Below are 27,122 nucleotides of genomic sequence, written 5' to 3'. Positions count from 1 at the left end.
CTAGAAAAATATTCACTAAGAAATTTACACCAAATACTAAAGAAATTTTTAGATATCAACTCCTTTAGACCCTCAAAGAAATTAAAGAGAACGCAAAAATCTCTTAAAACAAAGATCATGAAGAAATAAAATCATCAAATGAAAAATACAAATGAACTGGCAGACTTAGGGGGGAAAAACACAGAAGAAAACTGTAGGACAATTATAGAAATGAAAACAACTCCAGAAGGAACAAGAATTATAATCAATCCTGCAAAACCCAGATCAATAACAAAGAATCTAGGAAGTGGGAATCTAACACAGATAAGATGAAGAAACACTTCAGGATAAAGCTGTACATCAGGCATATCAAACAACAGGTCTAGAGTTTAACAAAAGCAATGGAGAGGTACAAGAGCGATGTATAATACCTGCCTGCCATGCCTGAATGTATTGAGAGGAGATCCGTTAGTTCCACTGGAGAGGCTGAGATGAATTCAGAATACACAGATAAAAGTACACATGACATAGAGGTGAGGTTATACAGACCATCATTTTCTTTTTTCTTTTCTTTTTTTTTTAAATACATCTTTATTGATTTCAGAGAGAGGAAGGGAGAGGGAGAGAGAGAGATAGAAACATCAATGATGAGAGAACCACTGATCGGCTGCAGCCCACAACCCGGGCATGTGCCCTGACCGGGAATCGAACCCTGATCGCCTGGATCCTAGGTCGACGCTCAACCGCTGAGCCATGCCTGGGTGGGCCAGACCATCATTTTCTAATTTACACATTTCTATAAAGTTTGAAAAAGGGAAAAGAACAAAGGATGTGAAATACAGTATCTGTCTGAAGAATTCAGATGAATCTGGTAATGAATGAAAGAGGAGATTAGATTCTAGTATAAATTTTCTGAGGACTCTTCCTTTGGAATAATAAATATTTTTAGAAAGAAGTAGTAGCTTTTGGGATCTTTCTTTTAGTGCATTGCTTTGGCATTTCTTTAGGGATTATCACACATGTCTTGATCCAAAAAGAAGAAATTGAAAGGTATGATGACTCATATAGGCATTATATTCAGGTAGGTATTATTTTCAGGTCTAAGAAGAAAGAAGTGATTGAAAAAGAAGACTAGATTATAACTAAATTGGTGGAATGACAAAATGTACCCATGATACCACATGGTCACATTACACAGGAATAGAACTTTATCCATTTTACAATGTTAACATAGAATATTTCTTATAATATGAAATCTTCGAGATTGAACAATTTATATAACAAAAAAATGTATTATCAATTGTAATAATTTCTATTTCATACAAGTAAAATAATTTTAACCAATAATATATACCTGTTTTTCAAGTTTAGTTTGAATGTCTTCTAGCTCTCCATTTCTTATTGTCTCTTGCTGTAACATTTGCTGCTGTTGCTGAAGAGTATGCTGTAGAATAACATTTTGTTCAGAGGTCTCTTGAAGACTGTGATTTTTTATCTTTAGCTCTTTCTGTAAACAATATACCTAACAAATATATACATTTCTCATTATGACATCTTTCAAATAAAAAGGAACAAAATGTCAAAGCTGTCTGCCTTCTTAGATAATTATCCCACTTGTCATGTGGGACAACTGTATTTGTTGCTATAGGTTATTATATGAAAGAGCAGGGTCTATCTTTTTGATAAGGAGATATGTTAAAAGGGTTGGCTCTTGACTGGTCTCTGGGAATGTGGATTTTGACATTCCCTAAGAGATGAAATTGTTTTGTCTGGCTAGGGCATTGAATCATGCCTTCCTTCTGAGTCTGAAATTTTGACACTTGTGGCTGTTCCTATGTGACCAGTCCACCATAAAAAATCTTGATCTCTGAGTCATAAGTAGGCTTCCCTGGGCAGAAACACTGCAGATGTTACTGTATTTTCACTGCTACAGAAAGAAGCATGTTCTATGTGACCCCTCCCAGGAGGAGGGATAGAACACAGGAAGCCATGGATTTTTCCAAACTCCCGTCAATGTATCTTTTCCCCTTACTGATAAGAAATTATAGCCATGAAAGCACTGCATAAGTGTTATATGCTATTTATTACATTATTGTTGCTATTATTGCCATTGTTTGTAAAATGATATCCTAGTAATGCACTTTTGAATATTCATGGCCCAAAAAACACATAAAGGAATGACAATTAAAATTAAGACATCATACTCATTTGCTCCAAATATTTAGGACATGAATATTACATTCCCCGAAACTGCTTTAAAAGATAGCTTTTAAGTTATCTAAATGCACCTATTAAAAGGGGGGGGAAATGCCCTTTGTTATAGTTTTACAAATTCTAAAATATCTGCCAAAAGAAAGTATTGTTAAAATTGCATAAACAATGCAGTATAATTTAGTGTATACTTTATAATATTCTTCACCTGCTCCCAAAAGGAGGTTAAATAAATGATGACATATCAATCTGATTTAAAGTGATACAACCGTATAAAATCACGATTTAAAAGACAGTAGCAAATATAAAATTTTACGAACAGGCCATAAGTTCTTAATGAAATTAAGTGAGAAAAAAATTCAAAATTACATTTCACTTATGTAATTATGAAAACATGCAGGCAAAAAGAAATGTGAAAACTTAAGTATTAGAGAGTGGGTTGTAGGTAAATCTTCTTTAAAAGCTTTATTGCCTCATAACTGGCCTGAGGGAGGTGGCCTCTGAAAATGGTTTGCTAGTCACTTGACCCCAAAACCCCCATAAAATCATGCATAATAAGAGGTTTGAATCTTCATGTTCACTTTAAGAACACTCATGAAACTGCCCAGGCCATCAAGTATATGAATATCTGTAAAGGCACCAAGCATCTGAAGGATGTCACTTTACAAAAGCAATGTGTGCCATTCGGTTCTTACAATGGTGGAGTTGGTATGTGTGTGCCCAGGTCGAATAATGGGGCTGGACACAGAATTGGTTCCCCAAAGAGTGCTGAATTTTTGCTGCACGTGCTTAAAAATGCAGAGAGTGATGGTGAACTTAAGGGTTTAGATGTAGCTTCTCTGGTCATTAAGCACATCCAGGTAAACAAAGCTCCCAAGATGGGCGCAGAACTTAGAGCTCATGGGTGGGTTAGTGCATATATGAGCTCTCCCTGCCACACTAAGATGAACCTTACTGAAAAAGAGCAGACTGTTCTAAAGCAGAAGGCGAGGATGCACAGAAGAAAAAGATATCCCAGAAGAAACTAAAGGAAAAAAAAACTTATGGCCTGGGAGTAAATTCAACAAAAAATACATAATAAAAGTAAAAAAAAAATTATTGTTGCTTATGTAATAACTACTTTTAAAATGAAGAAAAATAAAGTAATTCCTTTAAAGCAACGAATCTTTCCAATAATTGCTCCAAAAACAAAAGAAGGAATTTTAAACAGCTAAGAAACAGTGGAAGAGAATACTGACTTGGTTCTTTTTTCTAACTATTCAACAGCTGAGCATTTGTCAGCATCATGAAGCGGTTAGGGGCCAATTCTTCACCCATAATGAGAGGCTCTTAAATTTCAAACTTCATTATAAGATGACGTTGTTGTAAACTTGAAGAACTTTATAGATATCACAGGCAAGTATGAACGCATACTTTATAAATATTCCATTGGTTTTTAGAGGGAGTGGAAGGTTGGGCGGGGAGAGAGGGCGAGAAAGAGAAACATCGATGCAAGAGAGACACATTGACTGGTTGCCTCCTGAACTTGCCCTGACTGGGGCTGGGTCATAGAACCTGCAACCCAGGTACCGTGCACTTGACTGGGAATGGGACCTGAAATGCTTCAGCTCTTGGGCCAACGCTCTAACCACTGAGCCACACTGGCCAGGGCAATACTTTTTTTTTATTGGAATATTCTGTCTTATACTTTCCTATTCAGAGGAAAAAACTGAAAAAATATGAAAATAGACAAAACAGAAGGAAAAAAGATAAGGCCTAACCAAAACACTAAGAAAGTCATAATAACAAAAACTTTATTTCAGTAATCATGCCACTGACAAAATAATTTCAATTAAAAATTTTGACGTATCTAATATGTTACTTGTGTCCCAAATATAATTCACAAAAATTAACCTGTATCTTTCAAATTTATACTAGCATTGCATTGCACTACCATGTAACTTCCACTTGATTTTACTCTAAAAGTATATACTATAAGACAAATAGTTTTAGATTACATTTGCTAAGTTATTATATTCAAACAATAAGGTTTTCCTAAAGGAGTCATTATTTTATATTTAAAGTCAAGTAAAAAGTAGAATTTATATTATAAAATCTACTTTACAATTAATTTTATCTAGTATTAATGTATATCCAAAGAAAAGACACTCTCATAATTATTACTTAAATAAAAGTTAAAAAATATTTTATTTAATAGATATCAATATGAATATAAACTAGAAAATATTAATATAACCCAAAAAAGTTACTGATATGATGCCAGCTTCTCAAAATTTAAGTCCATCAATTTGAATAAAGATATTTATCAATAAAATTATTGAGTTTAATGAATAAATGCTTTATTCTATTTTGTGTTTATTTTCTTCTATTACGCTGACAATGTAATTTTGTATGAACACATACTTTTATAATTTTTAAGGAATTTTAATATGGAATTAAAATATTTTCAAAATAATTCAGGACCCCAAAGTCACTATTATTTTAATTATAAATGTATTTATTTTCAACATCTGGAAAAAAATATTTGCCTGAGTAAAAACCCCAGAGGAATATTTATTAGCTTTTTGTGATGGATCATCAACATGTAGTTTTTACAACTAGCTAACTTTCTACCAATATGCTCTGGGGCGACTTAATTATTCAGCTAGTATGTAATTTTGGATTACCCACTGATTTAAAAGATTAAAGCATCTTTATAATATCCCCTATTATTAACAGAATGGATGTACTAAGAATCAAATCAAATTTTCTAAAACCTAGCTATATATGATAAAAAAACCTCACCACTCTGCTGTTATATTAATTATATTAACCATCATTAGAGTTTTCTCTGTAAGACATTATAATTTATTCTAAAAACAAATAAGTCAAAAGTAAAAAAATGTATGGGCTGGTACCTAAAATAAAAAAAGGAAATAACAATTGGATTCGTCTTCATGTTTCATATCAATATAAATTTAGGCAAAGAAATGAAAGATGGCCTTTTCAGTAAGTAAACCAATGCACAAATTTTCTTACTTATTTATTCTCTAATATGACTGTACATACCTGACTACCACTTCTGATTTCTAATTCAGTTTGAACCTAGCTTTATATTTCCAGCCATTTTGAAAAAAGTTGTAAGTTCATTTGGGGTAAATGTTGATTATCCACCTAGTCTCTTGATGCTGTTTCTAAGAATGCAAAGTATAAAGCTCAACAAACTGTCTTATTACAAACAACGTCTCCAGATTCCATCTCTGTTAAGTCCATTTATGCTGGAGTGTAGTGAGGGCTCTAGGATAAATGCCTAAATATTTTAAAGGAGATTGTGGTAAAAAAACACACACAGACATTCCTATTTTAAGAAGACAAAGTATTCCTTGTTTAGGCAATTTAATTTCCATATACTGGAGTAGAAAAATATATGTGCCCATCTGTCAAAGATGCCATAAAAGCCTTCATAGAAGGAAGTGGAAAGAAGAAGACAGGATGATATAAAATAAACGTAACGGCCCTAGCTGGTTTGGTTCAGTGGTGGGCAAAAGGAAGTTTACAGCTGTTTGTATGGAACATAATACAATTATTAATAGAATAAAACACAGAATAAATTCTGTATTTTCCATACTTATAACTATAAACCTACTTTTGTCCACCCCTGTATTATATATTCTTACAAAGAAATAAAGGAACTCTTCCAAGATTATTCCATTGAGCAACATTCAGTGAGTACCTATTACATTGAAAGCAAAATGGTAGACAATGAGGATACAAATAAGATAACTCAAGAAAAATCTTCACCCAGCTGGCGTGGCTCAGTGGTTGAGCACCGACCTATGATCCAGGAGATTGAGGTTCGATTCCTGGTCAGGGCACATACCCAGATTGCAGGCTTGATCCCCAGCAGGGGGCATGCAAGAGGCAGCCAATTGATGACTCTCTCGTCATTGATGTTTCTCTCGCTCTCCCTCTCCCTTCCTCTCTCTGAAATCAATAAGAATATATTTTTCTTAAAAAAAGAAAAAATCTTCTAGTATCTGAGGAACTCATTTCAAAGAAAGTTAACTTTTAATTCTCAATCCTTTAGACAACTAGAAGGAACAAAAACAAAATGGAAAATATTTGAAGAATTTTATATCTCTAAGTCTAAAACAATGTTCTAAGTATTAATCATCTATATTAGAATTACTCTGTGATATTAATAATTTAATTTTCTGATTCCCTAAAAATATATAAAAGAATCAGAATTTTAAAGTATCATATTTTGTGTTGCACTGAAATAATGTTTATTTTTAAAAGAATGTAAAATTAAAATTTATATTTCATTGAAAAGATTTTTTTATATCAGCTATATAAAGATGTACTTGTAAAGTATCTTAATAAAAACAATATCTCAAAAAGAAATCACCTGAAAAATATTCTATATATAAAGAAAATATTTATTTACCTCTTCAGATTTCTTCTTCAGCTGTTTTTCAAACTTTTCCTTATTTCCTTCCAATTGATTCAAATGCAAGGCAAGTTCTTCCTTGCAAATTTCCAGTGCTGAATCTAACTGTCTGACCTAAGCAGGAAAAATTCAAAACAGGAAAATCAACTGATATTAGTTAAGTGTTTATTACATGCTCAATATTTTACAGAAATATGTCCTGATGTTAACTCACTGCTTCAAACAGTGAATACATAGTCAAACTTAGGATATAAAATGCTATTACAGAAGCGATTTATTTAAAAACTAATTTTTCATTGCAAACTAGGAAACCAAAGAGGAAACCAGAGATTGGAGTCCTGAAGAATAAATAGGACATGAGCAATTGGAAGGGGCATTCCAGGAAGAGGGAGTATGTTCAGAGGGAGTATGTCACTGTAAAAGGGAATGGTGAGAAGCTGGCAGGAGCTCAGGGTATTGAGAGTATGAATTTGTTGGAGATGGGTATTTGGGAAATAAGACTGGCAAGAAAGGCCAGCTATCAAGAACTTGTAAGGCAAACACCCTAAAACATTTACCTAAAAAGGTAAGCAGTATTTAAGTCTACTCCTTAAGTTCCCTGGATCAAGAAAAATAGTAAAGTGAGTACAAACTGTTATATTGTGTTAATGATGCTACAGTGTGGATGTTCTCAATATGCTGAAGTCAATAAGAAATGAAAGTATTTTTCTCAGCTAGGCTGGGGAAAGCTTAGGAGAAGGCTGCTTTTGCTCTGAATCAGTGAAAATATTTTCAGAAAGGCAGCGATGTAACTTGGTTCAAGGGTTCCTATAGCTGCAAATGCTTTACTACCTTAATATTAAAGAGCAAGTGAGCAACAAACAACTCAAATCAACACATTTATTTTTTTTTAAATTAGCTTAGGGTCAGTTTGTGTACATGCTTCATATCCTATCTGGTAATAAGATTCTTTTTTTTTTTTTGGTAATAAGATTCTTGTTTTGCTCCTTTCTTTTCCTCATAATTCTGAGCTGCTCAGGGTGTTCTCTCTCTCTCGTAATGTTAATAGTATTCTGGTGTGACAGAAATCTCAACAAGATAAGCAGAAAAAGAGAAAAATGTTCTATCAGATACTATTCTACATCATGAAATTGTCTTTACAATTCTTATTTCTAAAAAGAAAATTTTGACACAGATTTCAAAAACTGTCCCTAGAACCTGTGAATAGAACCATTAACAGCTAAAACGTTTGTAATTTTGAATGATTATCTTTGTTAATAAGCTGTTGCCCTAGTAATAATTTTGTTGTTGTTGTTAATCATTACCTAAAGATATTTTTTAGAGAGAGTGGGAGGAAGGGAAGGAGGGAGGGAGGAAGGAAGAGAGAGACATCAATTGGTTGCCTTCCACATGCACTAGAATCAAACCCTTGACCCTTCCATGTGTGGGCCAACGTGTTCTAACCACTGAGCAACACAAGCCAGGGCACCCTAGCAATAATTTTTAATTAACATTTGTTTTATGAAAGATATAAATACTTGCAAATTTTCTTTCTTAAGCATAAGAGCATTGGACTTGTATCATCTTCCACATACAGAGAAACGTATATCTATGGCTGTCAGAATATCAATACCTGATAATTAACAATGTAAAAAAAAAAAAGAATCAACCAATGAATGCATAAATAAGTGGAACAACAAATAGACCTCTCTCTCCCTCTAAAAAATTCAATAAAAATAAATAAAAAATTTAAAAAACAATGTAAAAAACCATTCAGACAAGATTGATCACTCAATGTTAAAACCAATGAGGCTGTTGAGAAGCAAAGCATTCACATGGTCTCCAAGAATCACCCCACATTTTGTTTATTAATTATAAAGGAAAAAATATGCCCTTAAAATGGTGAGATCTGGCAGTAACCACCTTAAATAAGGTGTCAAGATTGGCTATGGCAATAATGGGGTCATATGACATGTGCCTCCTGATGTGAAGCACAGGGAGGAACACAGGATAACCCATGCGGTGTTCTAGTTGACTTAGACTTTTCAAAAGATTCAACATTATGAAGAATAGGAGACAGTGAGTTTAGGAGAATATAAAGAATCCATGCAACACATGAATTATAATTAAATCCTAGACTGGGAAAAGAAAAGGAACAAAGCTAAAGTAGTATAAATCAAAGTTTTACTGGGCATACAAATCCCCTCGACACCCCACTGAAATAAAGATTCTGATTCAGTAAAAAGGTCAGGACTAGGGTGATGCAAGGAAGGTGCCAATGGCTCAAAATTTACGGAGGCACACAGGGACATGCCAGTTCTGACCCTTCTGCTTGTATGACCCTCAGAGGAAGCATCTCCTTAAATTTTGTTCTAGAGGTCCCTCGCTGGCTTCACCTTGGTCCCACTTTTGTTCAATAGGTCTGGGGCACAGCAGATATTCTGCAAGTCAACAAGTTTCCAGGTGATGCTAATGCTGCTAGTCAATAGACCATATTTTGAGCAACAAGGCTATAAAAACATTTTTAAATAACTGGGAAAATTTCAGTATGGACTATGCATTGATGTTAGTGAATTATTGTTTACTTTTTCTGGTATGCAGAGGTGGTGTGGTCATGTAGGAGAAAGTTTCTGTTCATAGGAGATGCAAGTTTAAGTATTAAAGGTGTAAAGTGTTATGACATCTGCAATATTCAAGTAATCTGGCAAAAAGGGGGCTTTGGGTGGGAGCCAGCACAAGTATGCATGTGCAGGTGTGTGCAGAGAGAAATGAAGTGAGTAAAGCTAGAGTTTAACAGTGAATCTACAAAGATGTTCTCTGTACTATTCTTTCAATATTTTTGTAGAATAAAATTTAATTAAAAATTAATAAACCAATTAAAACAAATAATAAAAACCAAACATCTACTACTATGTTCGATTTGGACAGCGTTTGAGAGCCTGAATTGCATATAAATAAACATCATTACTGTATACAAAACACTTAGAAATATACATATATATAGTATATGTACACTGCTCTGATGAACCAAAAACCTACTCAGGGGCACAGTCTGGGGGCAACGAGGTGGGAGTTCTAGGCTACTCTTTGTTCAACAAAAGCACCTAAGCTCTTCTCTATTGCTTGTTTTTCCCCACTTATGATTTTCTTTGAATCTAGAGTAGAAAATAACAAAACAAAACAAAATAAATAAAATCTCTAAAGCTAATAAGCACTTTCTCAATTTTCTATTTAAAAGTAGGCAACAATTACTTTAATCTACTGGTTTTCATGTTACCCGTTTAGAATTCTCCCACTAATCTTCTAGCTCTCATTAAGCTACAGTTATGTCATTTTCATAGGTGCTATAACTTTAAACTGATCCTTATAACTCTCCTGCAGATAGGAAATTCATAATATTTTTATGCAAAGGACAAACTGAAGCATGCAGAAGGGCATGGCCAAAAGTCAGGAAAGAATGGTGTTAAAGTCATAAGAAAAGAGAACTAAATTTCAAACTTCTATTTTGTTGCTAAAAATATTCTATATGTTAAGAATCATTTATTATAGCTTCAGTCATAAGAATTTTATTTCTAATTTTGACTTTTCCCCCAGCAAAACTATCAAAGGTACTAAGGGAATAAAACCCTACATCATAATTCATTCTTTTGCCAGTTTCCTTCTTGCCTCTTATCTGGTTATTAATATGTAGAAATAACTTGCCAGATGATTGACTACCAGATTACGGCATAGAGTGTTAGGCAGTTAAAGAAAAATAGGAGTTAAGTGGCAATATAAATTTTAATAAAATCATTTCCTGCCTACAACCTTTGTAGCGATTTTTAATGTTTGTGATCTTAGAGGTTAACTTTACATGAGGAAATAAATTGACATGGCATGAAACGCTAAAAGTTTTTGAAAATACTATAGGAAAGTTAAGGATAAACATATAATTGTGTTTACATGGGTATACAAGGTCACAAAGTGGATTAAAAACAGAGTACTAGGAAAAAATACTAAACATCAATTTTTAAAAATCCTTTATATTCAAGCCATGTATGATAGAATGAAGTTTGGACTTAATATTATTATTTTTAATGTTTCCATTGATTTTAGACAGGGAGAAAGGGAGAGCGAGGGAGAGAACATTGATGTGTAAGAAAAACATCGACTGGCTGCCTCTAGCACATACCCTACTGGAGATTGAGCCCACATCCCCAGAATGTGCCCTGGCGGGAATTGAACTGATGACCTTCTGGTGCATGGGACAACACTCAACCAACTAAGCCACACCAGCCAGGGCTGTTTAGACCTCTTTTTAACACTAAAAATGCAAATGAGAAAATATTGAATACATAGTAATTACTTATTAAAATTTGAGTAACTTAGCATATGCTAAGCATTTTATGTAGCCCAATTTAAATCTCACACTAAGTATTGTTATCCTTATTTTACAGATAAAGAAACTAAAGTTCAGAGAGCACAAATAGCCTAATTATGGTTACAGTCAGTCAGTAAACACCCTGAAACCAGAATTGAAACCTAAGTCAATTTAGGTCCAAAGCCCATGCTTTTAAACACAAAGATATATTAGCCACAAAACTATTTTATCTGGAAATTCTAAACTTATCCCCTAATTAATCTTAGAACAGGTAGAAAGAAACAAAATTGGACTGCTTGTAGTCTCATTTCCCTTCACTTTCTCTGTTAATTCTTTACTAGTAAAGTTAATAAGTAGCTAATGTTAAACAAGATTTTAACATTAAAAAAGAAATGAAAGTTAGGTAATATACAAACTAAATTATCAACTATCAAATAATTAAGATCATAACTCACATTGAAGAAAATATACTTACACAAACTAAGCTCACTGACCCAGGTAAAAGTCTTTACCTCTTAATTGGTTTTTATACAAACAATTTTTACAATTTATAGAGACAAGTGAAAAAGCTACAGGAATGTCTCCATTAAGAAAAAATTTAAAAAATTTTTTTTAAAGTATAAGCATCCTAACCTTGATTGTTTCTTCAGATACTTGGTTCTGTAATGCTTTCAAAGCTTCATCTTTCTTCATATTTTCCTTTTCCATTTCCTGAAAACATACAGATTGGTAAGCAAAAATAAAAGTATGCATATAAATAGTTTGGTGTTACTAACATTCTGTTTAACAGTTGATAAAGTTAAAGGTATGTTACAGAAACATAAATTTAAAATATTAGTCAGTTTTATTTATTTTTTATTTACTTTTTCAATCCTCACCTGAGGATATCTTTTTCATTGCTTTTTCAGAGAGAGTAAAAAGGGGGGAGTGGAGAGAGGGGGAGAGAAACATTGATGTGAGAGACACATCAATTGGTTGCCTCCCGCACGCAACGCAATCAGGGCCGGGGATTGAGCCTGCAACCGAGGTACATGCCCTTGGCCAGAACTGAATCCCAGACCCTTCAGTTTGCAGGCTGGTGCTCTAGCCACTGAGTCAAACCGGCTAGGGCAAAATATTAGTCAGCTTTTAAATAGCATTTTTATAAAGATGGTTTTACCCTTTTGCTTTCTGTCAAGAGTCTGTCTAGTGATTCAAGATGATGTTGTTTGCATATTATGTCTTGTTGCAACATGGACATAGTCTTTTCTTGCTCCTTAAATTGTTGTTCTTTTTTCTCTAGTTGAGATTCAAGCTAAACACAAAAAGATTTAATTTTTATGTCAACTTTTAAAAATTTTAAAACATTTAAGTATATAAAAAGAAATATAATACTCACATGTTAAATTACTACTAAAATTACATAGATTTTTGCATTTTGCTAAATTTCCTTTAGTTTCCCTCCTTTTAGAAAAGAAATGAAACCACATGCCCATGTCTACCCCTTTATTCCTTCACTAATACTACACTGAAATTGACCTGTATCATTCTGTGGTGTGTTTCATTCTTATACATGCTTTTTGTGCTTTTACTACATTTGTAGATTCATGAACAACATGTAATGTAGTTTTCTGTCTTGAAAATTTACAGAGATGATATCAATATTTCTGCAAGTTTCAACAACTTATTTTTTTATTCAATATTGTTTTAGATATTTATCCATAGATATTTTCCATGTATCCATATGCGAATCTAGTTCATTTATTTTTAATAGTACACTACTCCATTGTAACAACAAACTATAGTTTATCTACTCTTATACTCAGAAACAGTTAGATATTCTGCTTTTTACTACTATAAATTACCATAACATCTTTGTACATGCCTCTTTATGTACATGTATTGAAGTTTCTTTAGAACAGACCAATTAGTTATGGACTTATTGATTGTAGGATATATTTCCAACCTCATCAGGTATTTCTCTTAAAAGTGCATCAAAATTTATACTTTTATTAGAGATATATAAGATTATCGCCCCTATAACTTCACCAATAATTGGTGCTATCAAACTTTTTTTTTAAAACCCTCACCCGAGGACATGCTGCTTTTATTTATTTTAGAGAGAGAGGAAAGGAGAGGGAGAGACAGAGAGAAACATCCACGTGAGAGAGAAACACTGACTGGTTGCCTCCCATAAATGCCGCAACCTGGGATTGAACCCACAACCTGGGTATGTGCCCTGACCAGAAATTGAACCCATGACCTTTTGGTGTATACTCCAACCAACTGAGCCACGCTGGCCAGGGTGGTGGTATCAAACTTTCAAAAAACGTTTGAAACAAAACATAAAATTACTGGTATGTGTATATGTATACATGTGCGTATTATACACACGTATATACAAAAAATATAGATGTGATACACATAAACACACAAATACATAAAATAAAAATATGGCAGCAATGAGGTTAAGTAGAAAATATTAAAAACAGGAATTCTGAAATAAAAACAATCAAATGAAAATAACCAAGTAACACATTAGAAATTAGACAAATAGAAAGAAAAAAGGTTGATATGAACAGAGCCTAAGGGATCTGCTGGACACCACCAAGCAGAGAAACATGTGCATCATGGGTGTCCCGAGGGGAGGGGGAGGGGGAGGGGGAGGGGGAGGGAAGGGGAGGGAAAACAAAGACAGAATATTTGAAGAAATAATGACTGAAAATATCAAAAGACATGAATATAAAACAGAATCTCAATGAACTCCAAGTAAGATGAACTCAGAAACCCACACCAAGACATATTATAATCAAACTTTCAAAAGACAAAGATAAAGAATCTTAAAAAACAGTTAAGAGATAAGCAAATCATCATATACAAGGGATCTTCAATAAGATTATAAGCAGATTTCTCATCTGAAACTTTGAAGGCCAGAAGAGAGGGGGCTGACATATCCTAAGAAAAAAACTGTCTAAGAATCTTATATCCAGCCAGCCGGGTGTGGCTCAGCAGTTGAGCGTTGACCTAGGATCCAGGCGATCCGGGTTCAATTCCCGGTCAGGGCACGTGCCCGGGTTGTGGGCTCGATCAATGACTCTCTCATCATTGATGTTTCTGTCTCTCTCTCTCCCTCTCCTTTCCTCTCTCTGAAGTCAATGAAGATATATTAAAAAAAAAAAGAGAATCTTACATCCAGCAAAACTGTCAAAAGTGAGGAAGAAATTAAGACAATCTCAGATAAATAAAAGATGAGGGAGTTTGTGACCACTAGATATGCCCTGCCAGAAATCCTCAAGGGAGTTCTGCAATATGAAAAATGAACAGACATTAGACAGTAACTTGAAGCTGTATGGAGAAATGAAAATCTCAATGAAAGTAAATATATGGGCAATTACGAAAGCTAGTATTATTGTAAAAAAGGTGTTTTTGTTTTGTTTTAAAGTTTGTAAATTTTTTTTAATGTATCTTAGAGTGAAGAAGGAAGGGGGAGAGAGAAATATCAATGTGAGAGAGACACATCAATTGGTTGTCTCCTACGCGTGCACCAACCAGGGCTGGGGATTGAACCTACAACCCACGTATGTACCCTTGACCAGGAATTGAACCCAAGACCCTTTGGTGTACAGGCTGACACGCTAACCACTGAGCCACACCAGCCAGGGCACATCTTTTTCTTTACTTTTGTTTTTATTATTTATTTTTCATCCACGGTTAAGAATGCTTCTATTCTCAACCAATCTTGAAGCAACTAATATCTCTAGTGGAAAAGAGTCTATAGAATCCCTCTTAGTTAGGTAATGTAAAAAAATAATGATTAAAACTGAAATGGCAGAAGTACTATATAAGAAAGCATTTAAAAATGATCCAAAAGTAATGGGATTCTAATTATAGTACTTGCCAGTAACTTTTCTATGTCTTCATTTCCTCATATATTAAAAAAAGAAAGCTGGGTTAATAATGTTTAAGGTAATTATTAGCATCCATATTCTAAATATACATTATATCTACTTGTAAAAATATTAATATCTTACTCTTTCAATCTGCTTTTCCATTTCTTTATGCTGTTCAAGATGAATTTTCTTTGCTTTTTCAAAAGCTAAACAAATTTTCTCATGTTCCGTATTGATATTGGTTTCTAGACTTCTTATCTTTTCATTTTTTTCCTAGGAATACAAAAACACTTAAAAAGAATATAATTGAGAGCTAGTTTTACATAAAAGTCCATTACTAAAGCATTAAATTTGTGATACTATTCTTTAAAGATTCGTAGTAGTAAATATGTCAAAGTTCAAAAATATTTAAAATACTTATGAAAAAGACAAATTGGTTATCTTAAAAACTGTATCAATATGAGAAAATTAAACTACTTTAAAATACTGAGAATATCAAAGAACTACTACTATTTCCTTTAACTCTACTAGGATAAAAATGAGGAAATGTAAATAACAGTTGCATATAAGCCTATTAACCTAAAAATATAGGAACAAAAAAGGAGTAAAGGGAAGAGTTTAGCAGAATTTATACTTTCCTACATAGTACATTTTATTATAATGATACTAAAACAAACATGTCACGAATTAAGTGCCTTAAAGTCATGGTAAATTTGTAGCAAAAAAATAATAATAATTTTTACCATAAGCTCCTGTTCAAGTTCTGCATTTTTTGCAGCAATAGAGGAATAGGCAACTATTTTTTCCTCCAGCTGTTTCTCTAGAGTTAAAAGTTGAGAACATTTCTTTGTCATCTGAAAACAGATCAAAATGAAAATTGTTTTTAAAAAATTACCTTAAAATATAAGTTACAGTTTAGAAGAGAAACAAATAATGGAGGGTAGACAACAGATATGACACAGCTTGTTCCATCTATGTAATACATAAGTAGTTTAATTCAGACGCCTTCTGTCCAAGTAGGATTGCCCCCTAACCCATTTCTTAAAAGTAGCTATTAAAGACTAAAATTAGTATAATAAAAGGTTAACAATAGTTTATTTCTGGTGGTATAATTAGCAACGACTTATTTTTTCTTTGTCCCTTTATTTTCAACAAGACTGTGCTAATTTTATAATTTTTTAAAAAGTTATTAATCTCAGTACTTGACAATTTTCTAAGTAAGTTAAAGCTGTAATTACAGACTAAATCTCCTTTCCCATTACTTAAGCAAGCTCTTATTCCACAGGTCATTTTCTTGGCTTCAAACTTTAAGATGAGAATTCAGACATTTAAAAAGTGTCCCCATAGATAGCTGCAGCCCCTGGTTTGAAGGCTGAGCATAACATACACAAGTGATCTGGATCCACAAAGACTGAATGAGGCATCCTTGTTCTGTCCTCACAGGAAATGAAGACCAGATACAATACACACATTATCCCCTTTTCAGAATGTAACCCATAGCATATCTGGACCAGATTCACATGCAGTTTTTAAAAATGCAGAGTCCTGAGCATCACTCGATATTTCCTGAGTCAAAATCACTAGGATAGGATCTAGAAATCTGCATGTTTAACAGGCTTCTCAGGTGGTTCTGCTGTTTGCTAAAATTTGAAATCTTCTATTACCACTACTTTTCTTTCAACTGCATAATCCAAATACTTTCCTTGTACATGTGTATTATCCATATTAACTTATACTTAGAAGAAACTGAGTACAGCACAGTGTAAGTTCCACCAAATTTTATACCTTTTAGGGCACTAGAGTATATTTTCCTGCTTTTAACATAGGTTAAAATGCAAAGGTTTCCAAATATAGTTTTAGAAAGAATTTATAACTTATGTGGTCCCGTTTACTTTTTTAAATGCATAAAACTGGACTTAACCATACAATTTTTAGTAAAACCTACAATATCTTTTTTCTTACATGAAAATTTAGTACATATAAACAGTTAATTCAAACTTACTTCACTTTCAAGTTTGCTGGAGTTTGAAGCTTTCTCTAGCAGCTCTTCTTGAATCAGCTGAAACTGGCTAGTTCTGTGGGCCATGTTAACTTTCAAATCCGAATTCTCAGCTTCTATTTGCATCAACTTCGTACGCAGTTCTTCTATTCCAGAAGCAAGTTTTTGCCTTTCTCTCTCGTATTGCTTGTTCACAATATGTTGATTTTGATCTTTTATACTTTCTGCTGGTAAAAATAAAAGGAAAATTTTTCTGTATAAACTTCAAGAAAAAAACCTATTACAATGTTAAAAGACTTAATCATAAAGTTCAGTATCAGATCTAAAGAATAGTAAAGGGAATGGAAAATGAGCCAGACATTAAGGAAAACATTATGAAGCAAACATGGTAAGTAAGGTACTTTCTAAATTAAATACATAACAAAGTGGGAATAAGTTCTTCTGAATCACTCACTTTTCTAGACTGTTCCTTTATATCAGAAAAACTATTCCTTCTCTAGCCTTAAAAATCCAATTTTTGTGGTAGAAATCATTGTAAAAAAAAGTGATTGTTTTAAAACAAAAAACACTTTTCCTGTCTCCTTAAACTAAAGTTCATCATAAAATGTATTTGATAACTTGAGATCATTAAGAATATTTTGACATATTGTATACAGATGTAGGTTCAAAAGCTGAAAACAGTGACTCCCAGTCCAAACTAACTGATGAGAATTCAGTGATGCTTTTTGAAATTGCTGAGGGTCATCAGAGGCAGTTGTTTGAGTACACCCTTTCTCTATTATAAACATATACACCTACCCTCACTCCTCAAGATAACTGAACTTTCAGGAATGTTTTAAAAAGGCATAATGTAGATGACTGCATGAAAACACACCCAGATGTGGAAACAAGTAGAGATGTACTATGGCTTCAAGGGTTGTATAAGTAGCCATTTCCCATTAAATCTCCATCTCACTAATATTTTACTTTCTACACTACCTATCATTGGCTCTATCCCGCTTCGATGTCAGAGAATCTATGACATATATTTATCACCACTTCTAAAAACTAGCATTCCCTCTGCTAATCTATCTTTCTTCTCTCTACTCTCTCTAATCACTTAGATATCTACTTTTCTCTGCTGTCATTTTTGCTGCTAGTAGCCCATTGTATTTGAAGATAGATTGTGATACATTAAAGCTGCATATGTTAACCACTAATGCAACCACTTTAAAAAAAGAGGTATAGTTAATTAATTAGTAGTGGAGATTTTTAAAAATGGAATACTAAGACAGCAAGAAAGGTCAATAGAATAAATAGTAAGCAGATATCAAGATGGTAGATTTAAATCCCAAAAGATCAATAGTTACATTTAATGTAAGTGATCTAAACATTCTTATTAAGAAGCCAAAATTGTCTACCTGATTATAAAAGCAAGAACTAACTATATGCTTTCTATAAGACACTCACTTATATATAAAAACACAGGTTAAAAAGATGGGGAATAAAATCATACTAGGCAAATACTAATCAAAAACAGTTGGTGACAAACTATCAGAAAGAGAAATTAAGAAAATAATCCCATGTACAATCAATTCAAAAAGAATAACATACCTAGGAATAAATTTAACCAAGGATGTGAAAGATCTGTACAATGAAAAGTTTAAGACAATGATGAAAGAAACTAAAGATAAAAATAAATGGAAAGATAATTTGTGCTCATGGATTAGAAAAACTAATATTGTGATCCTAATACCCACAGTGATCTACAGGTTCAGTTCAACCCATATCAAAATTCCAATCGCATTTTTCACAAAAATAGAATAAACAACCCTAAAATTTATATGGAACCACAAAAGACCCCAAATAGCCAAAGCAATCTTGAAAAGGAAGAACAATGCTTGGAGATACTATGCTTCCTGATTTCAAACTATATTACACAGTCATAATAATCAAAACAATATGGTACTGCATAAAAATACACGTAAGTAAATGGAAGAGAACAGAGAGCCCAAGAATAAACCCATGCATACATGGCAAATTAATTTATAACAAAGGAGCCAAGAATATACAATGGGAAAATAAGATAGTCTCTTTAATAAATAGTTCGGAAAACAGGACAGTCACATGCAAAAGAATAAAACTGGATCATTATCTTACACCACACAAAATCAACTAAAAATGTATTAAAGACTTGAACATAATACCTAAAATGATAAAATTCCTAGAAGAAAACATAGGGGGTAAACTCCTTAAAAATCTATCTTGGTGATGATTTTTTGGATTTGATACCCAAAGTAAAAGTAACAAAAGCAAAAATAAACAAGTAGGACAGTATCAAACTAAAAAGCCCTAGCCAGTGTACTCAGTGGTTAGAGCATCAGCCCAAACACAGAAGGGTCTCTGGTTCCATTACCGGTCAAGGGCACATGCCTGGGTCACAGGTTCGATGCCCAGCCCTGGTTGGGGGGCATGTGGAAGGCAACTAATCGATGTGTCTCTTTCACAATGATGTTTTTCTCTCTCCCTCCCTCCCCCCCCCCCTCCCTCCCCCTCCCCCTCCCCCTCTCCCTCTAAAAATCAATGGAAAAAATATCCTTGGGTGAAGATTAACAATAAATAAATAAAATAAAAAGCTTCTACACAACAAAAGAAACCAACAAAATGAAAAGGAAATCTATGGAATGAAACAAAATATTTGCAAATCATGTATCTCATAAGGGGTTAAATCCAAAATACATAAAGAACTCATACACCTCAACAGCAAAACAAACAGTCCAATTAAAAAATGGACAGAAGATCGGAATAGCCATTTTCCAGAGAAGACACACAGATGGCCAATAGACACATGAAAAAGTGTTCAACATCACTAATCATCAAAAAAATGCAAATCAAAACCACAATGAGATATCACCTCACATTTATTAGAATGGCTACTATGAAAAAGACAAGAATTAACAACTGTTGGTGAGGATTTAGAGAAAAGGAAGCCCTTGTACACTGTTGGTGGGAATATAAATTGGTGCTGCCCCTATAGAGAACAGTATGAAGGTTCCTCGAAAAAGTAAAAATAGAACTACCATATGGCCCAGCAATTCCACTTCTGGCTATTTAGCTGAAGAAAACTAAATCACTATCTTGAAAAGATATCTGCACTCCCATGTTCACTGCAGCATTATTTACAATAGTCAAAACACAGAAGCAACCCAAGTAGCCATCAGTGGATAAATGGATAAAGGAAATGTAGTGTGTATATGCAATGGAATTTTATTCAGCCATAAAAAGAATGAAAATCCTGCCATATGTAACACCATGACTTGACCTTGAGGACATTAGGCTAAAAGAAGTCAGTCAGACAGGGAATAACAAATACCACATGATCTCACTTATATGTGGAATATAAAATAAAATAAACCCATAGATATAGAGAACAAATGGGTGGTTGCCAGAGACGGAGGGGAAGGAGATGGGGGAGCGCAAAGGGTGAAGGTGGTCAAAAGGTACTGGGGATGTAATGTATAGCACAGTGATTATAGTTAATAATACTGTAGAGTGTATTTGAAAAGTGCTAAAAGAGTTGATCTTAGAAGCTCCCATCACAAGAAAAAAATCTGTAACTTTGTATGGTGATGGATGTTGACTTATTCTGGTAATCATTTTCTAATACCTTGTATACACACATCTTAAACCATTACACTGTACAGTTAAAACTAATACAATGTTATATGTGATTTATATCTCAACAAAAAAGGTGGCATGGCTGGCTACATTAATTTCAGACAAAGTAGACTTCAGTATAAGGTATATATATAAGCAGGGATAAAAGGAGACATTTACTATAATCATGGGGTCCATTCAACAAGAAGATACAACAATCTTAAATGTGTAAGTATATAATATCTTCATACTATCAGGAGCAAAGATTGATAGTCTTAAAAGAATAAATTACGAAACCAGCATATAAATCTGAAGATTTTAACACTACTCTCTCAGTAATTGACAGAACAAGTATACAAAAAAATCATTAAGGATAAAGAAGACTTAAACAACATTATCAACCAATTTAACATAATTGACACTCACAAAAACATTCCACCCACCCTAGCCAGGTAGCTCAGTTGGTTAGACCATCATCCTGATACACCAAGTTTGCTGGTCTGATCCCGGTCAGGGCACATACAAAAAATCAACCAATTAATGCATAAATAAGTAGAACAATAAATTGATTTCTCTCTCTCCCTCCCCCTCTCTCCCTCTAAAATCAATAAATAAAATTTTAAAATAACACTCCATTCAATAATTACAGAATACATAATTTTTATCAAGTGCATTTGGAACATTCAACTATAGTGGTACCTCGGTTTTCTAACGTCTCTATTGACGAACATTTAGGTTTACGAACACCGGAAACTCCAAAGTAAATGCTTCAGTTTTCGAACACGCCTCGGAAGTCAAACATGCCACACAGCTTCCACTGAGGGCAAGATCCTGAGGCCCAGCTGTCGGCTGTTGATTTCTCGGTTTTCAAACGTTTCAGAACTCGAACACTCTTCCAGAACGGACAACATTCGAAAACTGAGGTACCACTGTATATGCTGACCAATAAACCAAGTCTCAAAACAGTTTTAATAAAATTAAATCTGGTTCATTCATGAATTAAGCTGTTTAATGGAAACAACCTAATGTCTACCACTAATTAAGATATCTCGAAAGTCCCTAAATACTTGAAAATAAACACACACAAAAGACATAAGATATTTTGAAATGAATAAAATAAAAAATTAGTGGGATGCAGCTAACATATTGCCTAAAGAAAACTGTATATCTTTAAATACTTACATTAGAAAAGAATTTTAAAATCAATAATCATAGCCTTCACTTTAAGAAAAGTTGGGGGGGAAAAAGAAAATTAAATGCAAAGTAAACTGGTAAGGAGTACAAAGGACTGATTGTGGTGATGATAACAAGGGTATAAACATGAAAAATAAACATTTGATAAAATGTTTGTTTTGGAGGGTATACTTTATTGTAAGGAAATTTTACTTCAATAAAGTGCATTTTTAAAGAATGATGCAAAATTTAAGAATTTTGAAATAATTTCTGCTGTCTTAGTAATCGTAATAGCAGATTACTTAACACGTTTGCTAAAAGAAACCAAACAGCTGATAATCCATTTATTTATTTATTTATTTATTTATTTATTTATTTATTTATTTTTAAATAAATCTTTTATTAACTTCAGAGAGAGGAAGTGAGAGGGAGAGAGAGAGTCGAAACATCAATGATGAGAGAATCACTGATCGGCTGCCTCCTGCATGCTCCCAACCAGGGGATCGAGTCTGCAACCCAGGCACATGCCCTGACCCAGAATCAGACCGCGAGCTAGTGGATCATAGGTCATGCTCAACCAGCTGAGCTATTTTTAAAAAATTATCATACAGAACTCTGATCATATTTTATCTTGAAAATTTAATAAAATATACTCACCTACATGACAACTTCCTAGTTTTACAGGTTCTGTTTCTAAATTACTTAATTTGCCACTTTCTTTGTTGTCATTATGAGAAATAAGACTCTGAGATAACTGATTCGCAGTCAGATTTGCCTGAAGCTTTTGAATTTCTGCCTCTTTTATTGCAAGCTTAATCCTAGCACAGAGGGGAAAAAAGCCAAAAAATATTAGAAAGGTTCTATAAAAAATATCTCATACCATTTTTACCATTCAAGATGGTAAAAAATTTCAAACTCTGATATTAGTCAACTATTGGGCAGGATATGCAAACTCTTTTATACTACTGATTGGACTGTAAACTGGTTCAGCTACTTTAGAAACTTGGTGATACCTAGTAAAATTGAAAAGGTACACACCCTACAACCCAGATTTTCACTTTTAGGGATATACATTAGAGAAACTGGCCTATATTGTAGTTAACATGTATAAGTATGTACTCTGCAGCACTGTTTGTAATAGAAACTAGAAACACAGTAACTATCAATAAAGGAATAGATAAATAAACTGTGATATAGTTATAAGATAGACTCTTATACAGCTTTAAAAACTAAACTATCCACAGTAATCCACGCATTGATCAATCACTCTACCTACTTCAACATGAATTTTTAAAATGATGTTGCATGAAGAAGCTAAATTAAAAAAATATATAAACATCTAGTATATTTCTGTGAGTACAAACATACAAAATGGATTGAAGAATATGTACCTAATTCATGATGGTGGATACTAAGGAGGAGAATGGGACTAGTGGTAAGAATCAAAATATATCATCTATCCTGTAATGTTTTATTTTTTATTTAAAGAAACAGATTTAATAAAACAAATATCACAAAACATTAAGAAGTAATTCTTAGTTGTGGAAACACAGATATTTGTTATAACACTCTCTGAACTTTTTTATATTTTTCAACATTTCAATTAAAGATCTTAATTTATTTACCAATTTTTAAAAGCACTGTATTTGCTACAACTTCAGAACCAGAAAACCATACCTTAATTCTGAAATCATCATTTTATTTGCCTCACAGCAGCCAATGTAGCTGTCATCCTTGTTCGACAAACTACTCATCTGGTGCTTAGAAAGAGGTGATTTAAAACCAAACATCTCTCTTTGTAACTGTAAGTTTAAAAACCAACACATATAAATTTGTAATATCTATAATGCAATTTTTAAATTCAGAACCCTAAGTCTGAAAAATAGTGTGAATTTAATAGAAACAACCTAACGTCTATCAATAGGAGAATGTATAAATTCATTATGAAATAATGTATAAATACATTATGAAATAAGACAATGGAAAAACTACCGTAGTTAAATCAAGCTGCATTATGTACATCGTTATGGAGACATCACATAACATAAAACTGAGTATAAAACAACAGTGACACATGTAGTACTTTCAAAAATGAACTGAACTGTATACACACACACACACACACACTTTTTTTTTTCTAGGTGCATCTGTACGTGGCAATATTTAAAATATGGACAAGCAGGCCCTGGCTGGTGTGGTTCAGTTGGATGGGAGTCATCCCATGCGCCGAAAGGTTGCTGTTAGATTCCTGATCAGGGCACATGCCTGGGATGCAGGCTTGATCCCCAGTAGGGGATGTGTGGGAGGCAGTGATTGATGTTTCACTCTCATATTGGTGTTTCTCTCTCTCCCTCTCCCTTCCTCTCTCTATAAAAAATCAATAAAAAATCTTTTAAAAAAATATGGACAAGAAGGGTACACAGGAATTTCAGAACAGTCGCTACCTCTGAGGAGAGCGGGAGAGAATTGAATCTGATATATAAAGAGGCTTCATTTATCTGTAAAATTTTATTCTAAAAAAATCTGAAGTAGATATCACAAAATGTTATCCAGATTTAGAAAATGCTATGCTACATTGGTCTCTGTGCTTTTCTGTGTGCTTGAATAACACAGAATTTTAAAATTGTTTGTAAAAAGGGGCAAGGTAAGCACTAATGACCACTACCTTCAAACTATAACCAAATCACACTTTATAGAAATGAAAAAAACCCACATTTCCAAACCATGTTATTCTTAGCACTGCATGAAACACAGGATCAAGCATATATTATCATACCACCTTCAGAATCACATACCAAGTAATTCTTGATACGGAGTCAAACGAAAATATCAATTTTAAATGGATGCTATCTGCATCTGATTACTATCAGATTCCAAAAGCAAACTGGTACATTAAAAACCTAAGCAAATAATCAATAATGAGCATCCTAGGAAAGTAGATATAACAGAGGGCTGGGAAGAATCATACATTCTAGTTTTAATTCTGCTACAAGTTATCCACTTCCTTGCATCTACATTTCTTCACCAATAAAATGATGGTATTGAATCAGATGATTTCTAAGGTCTCTTGCAGCTTCATAATTCCATGACAGTTTAAAATTCACATACATATATGAAACCAACCACGACACATTTATCTGTAGTTTTCTCCCTATCTCACCTTTATTTTACATCTATCAGAAACAAATTTCTGACATAGGTATATTTACCTTCTTCCTAATCTCACTTATAAATATGATCGTATACATATATAACTTAAAGAGAAAAAGTGGCTGGGTGCATTATAAAAACATTTTAATGTTCTGTACCATTCACTAAGTACATGAAAAGTTGCTCAACATTATTAGTCATTAGGGAAATGCAAATTAAAACTACAATGTGATGCCACTTCATACACACTAATATGGATATAATAAAAAAGACATTAACAAATGTTGGCAAGGATGTGGAGAAACAGGAACCCTCATGCATTGCTGGTAAGGATGTAAAATGGTGCAGCCACATTAAAAAACCGTTTGGTATAAATTTACTCTATGACCCAACAATTCTAGTCTTACTCAAGAGAAATGAAAACATATCCACACAAAGGCTTATATGCAAATGTCCATAGCAACATTATTCATAATAGTCCAAAAGTAGAAACAATCCAAATGTAAATAAAATGTGGTATATCCACACAATTGAATAGCCAACAATAAAAAGAAATGAAATAGTGATATACGTCATAATGATCTTCAAAAACACTAAGAATGCAAAAGACCAGATGCAAAAGAGAATATACTGTATAACTTAATTTATATGAAATGTCCAGAAAAGACAAATCTCTAGATGCAGAAAGTAAACTAGCGGTTCCCTAGCAGTGAGGGTGGGTACAGAAACTAATTATAAATGTGCACACGGATCTTTTGGGGATGAAAGCAATGTTTAAAAACAAGTGTAGTCACTGTTCCAAAGCTTGTAAATTTACTAAAAATCATTGAACAGTACAGCTAAATGGGTAAGTTTTGCGGTATATAAATGTTACTTCAATAAATCTGTTTTTTAAAAATTCTGCGCCATTCTTATATATCGCACCTGAGAGACTGAAAAAGGCTGAAATAGCAGAAAGGACAAAAAAAACAGGGATTAAATAGAAAAGAAATTGATGACTGAAAGTATAAACATGCAGGAAAAAAACAGAAACTCCTAAAGCAACCACAAAATGATGGTTTCTTATAGAGCACTTTAGTAAAATTTTCCTTTTCACATATACTTACTGGCAACTGGGACATAATTTTATCCAGACGTCTCAGTTCTACCCTTGAACTTTCTATTTCTTGCTGACATACATCCAGTCGTTCATTCTGTGTTGCAATACGGACCTTTAATTCTCGGTTTTCATTCATTAGAGAAAATTTTTCTCGAAGTATTTCATCTTTGTCCTCTAACTCACTCTCTAGCTTCAAAATACTTTGTCTAGATTCAGATAGTTGCGCCATGACTTCTGAATTTTTCACTGCCATCATTCTTAATTTTTCTTTTCCACTGTTATTTTCTTCTTTTAACTGCCTGTGAAGAAAACAGCATAAAGTGTATATTCATTTTCAATAATATTTAGTTAATCTCACGTAAAATATTTTAAAGCTTAATTTTGAAATACCTGTTCAGATTTGCCATGTACCTATTTCTTGCATGCCAGGCACTCACAACCTTATGTGGTAGCATTATTATTACTCCCTGTTTATAGATGGAGAAACTGAGGCGCAAAAAGGTTATGAAACATGCCAGGTGTTTCACAGTAAGTAGTAGGGCAGGATAATCCCACTATCTTGGAAGCAACTGCTCCTTTTTTAAAAGTGTAAAACAGGCCCTGGCTGATGTGGCTCAGTTGGTTGAGCATTGTCCCATGCACCAAAAGGTCCTCGGTTCAATTTCCAGTCAGGGCACACGCCTGGGTTGCAGGCTTGATCCCCAGTAGGGGGTGTGCAGGAGGCAGCCAATAGATCTCTCTCTCTCTCTAGAACCAATAGAAACATTTTAAAAAAATAAGTAAATAAAAGTGTAAAACAGGAGACCTAACTCCAAAATCCTGACACACTATTTTGTAGCATTAAGGAAGTTTTAGATCATATAAGGAAAAACCATGAACTAGCAGCCACAACTCTACAAGGGAAAGTCTAATCAACCATTAACAGATTACTAGGCATTAATATTTTCAAATATATATACCTATAAATACATGTCAAACATTAGAATAATCTAATCTTTAGAATTGTTATTGTATTTCATCAGTTCCCTTTTTCACATTTTTAAGGTCTCTGAAATGAGAAGCTGAACTAGGTGATTCTTCATAATTTGAAGAATACATATCTTACTAACTAGCTAATTAATGTGGTCAGACTGTAAGAATGTCTGTGTTAATTTTCTCTAAATATATGCAAAGCATAAATGTTGATATTACTCTATATTTATAAGTATATTAACATCAACATACATTTTATTCATTTA

The 27,122-nt window shown here is 33.3% G+C and overlaps 1 protein-coding gene across 6 annotated transcripts in view; it reads right to left on the bottom strand.

The window, feature by feature from the left end:
- Positions 1–27,122, bottom strand: part of CCDC18 (coiled-coil domain containing 18) — a 90,573-nt gene that overhangs the window by 46,666 nt on the left and 16,785 nt on the right. For 5 of the 6 annotated variants that reach the window (XM_087820596.1, XM_016197178.2, XM_087820597.1 and 2 more), the window contains 10 exons: positions 25,892–26,183; positions 23,313–23,437; positions 22,293–22,453; positions 16,830–17,053; positions 15,571–15,681; positions 14,969–15,100; positions 12,118–12,252; positions 11,592–11,669; positions 6,617–6,733; positions 1,334–1,501 (listed from right to left, as the gene is read on the bottom strand). In XM_087820596.1, the coding sequence (XP_087676722.1) occupies positions 1,334–1,501; positions 6,617–6,733; positions 11,592–11,669; positions 12,118–12,252; positions 14,969–15,100; positions 15,571–15,681; positions 16,830–17,053; positions 22,293–22,453; positions 23,313–23,437; positions 25,892–26,183 (1,543 nt within the window). The remainder of the gene's footprint in view (positions 1–1,333; positions 1,502–6,616; positions 6,734–11,591; positions 11,670–12,117; positions 12,253–14,968; positions 15,101–15,570; positions 15,682–16,829; positions 17,054–22,292; positions 22,454–23,312; positions 23,438–25,891; positions 26,184–27,122) is intronic. The other variant, XM_087820595.1, reaches the window with a different exon arrangement.

The sequence above is a fragment of the Miniopterus natalensis genome, chromosome 9 (assembly GCF_054644295.1).
Source record: "Miniopterus natalensis isolate mMinNat1 chromosome 9, mMinNat1.hap1, whole genome shotgun sequence".
NCBI classification, from domain to species: Eukaryota; Metazoa; Chordata; class Mammalia; order Chiroptera; family Miniopteridae; genus Miniopterus; species Miniopterus natalensis.
Note: the sequence above shows the minus strand (reverse complement) of the source record. Positions and strands in the feature narration are given on the sequence as shown.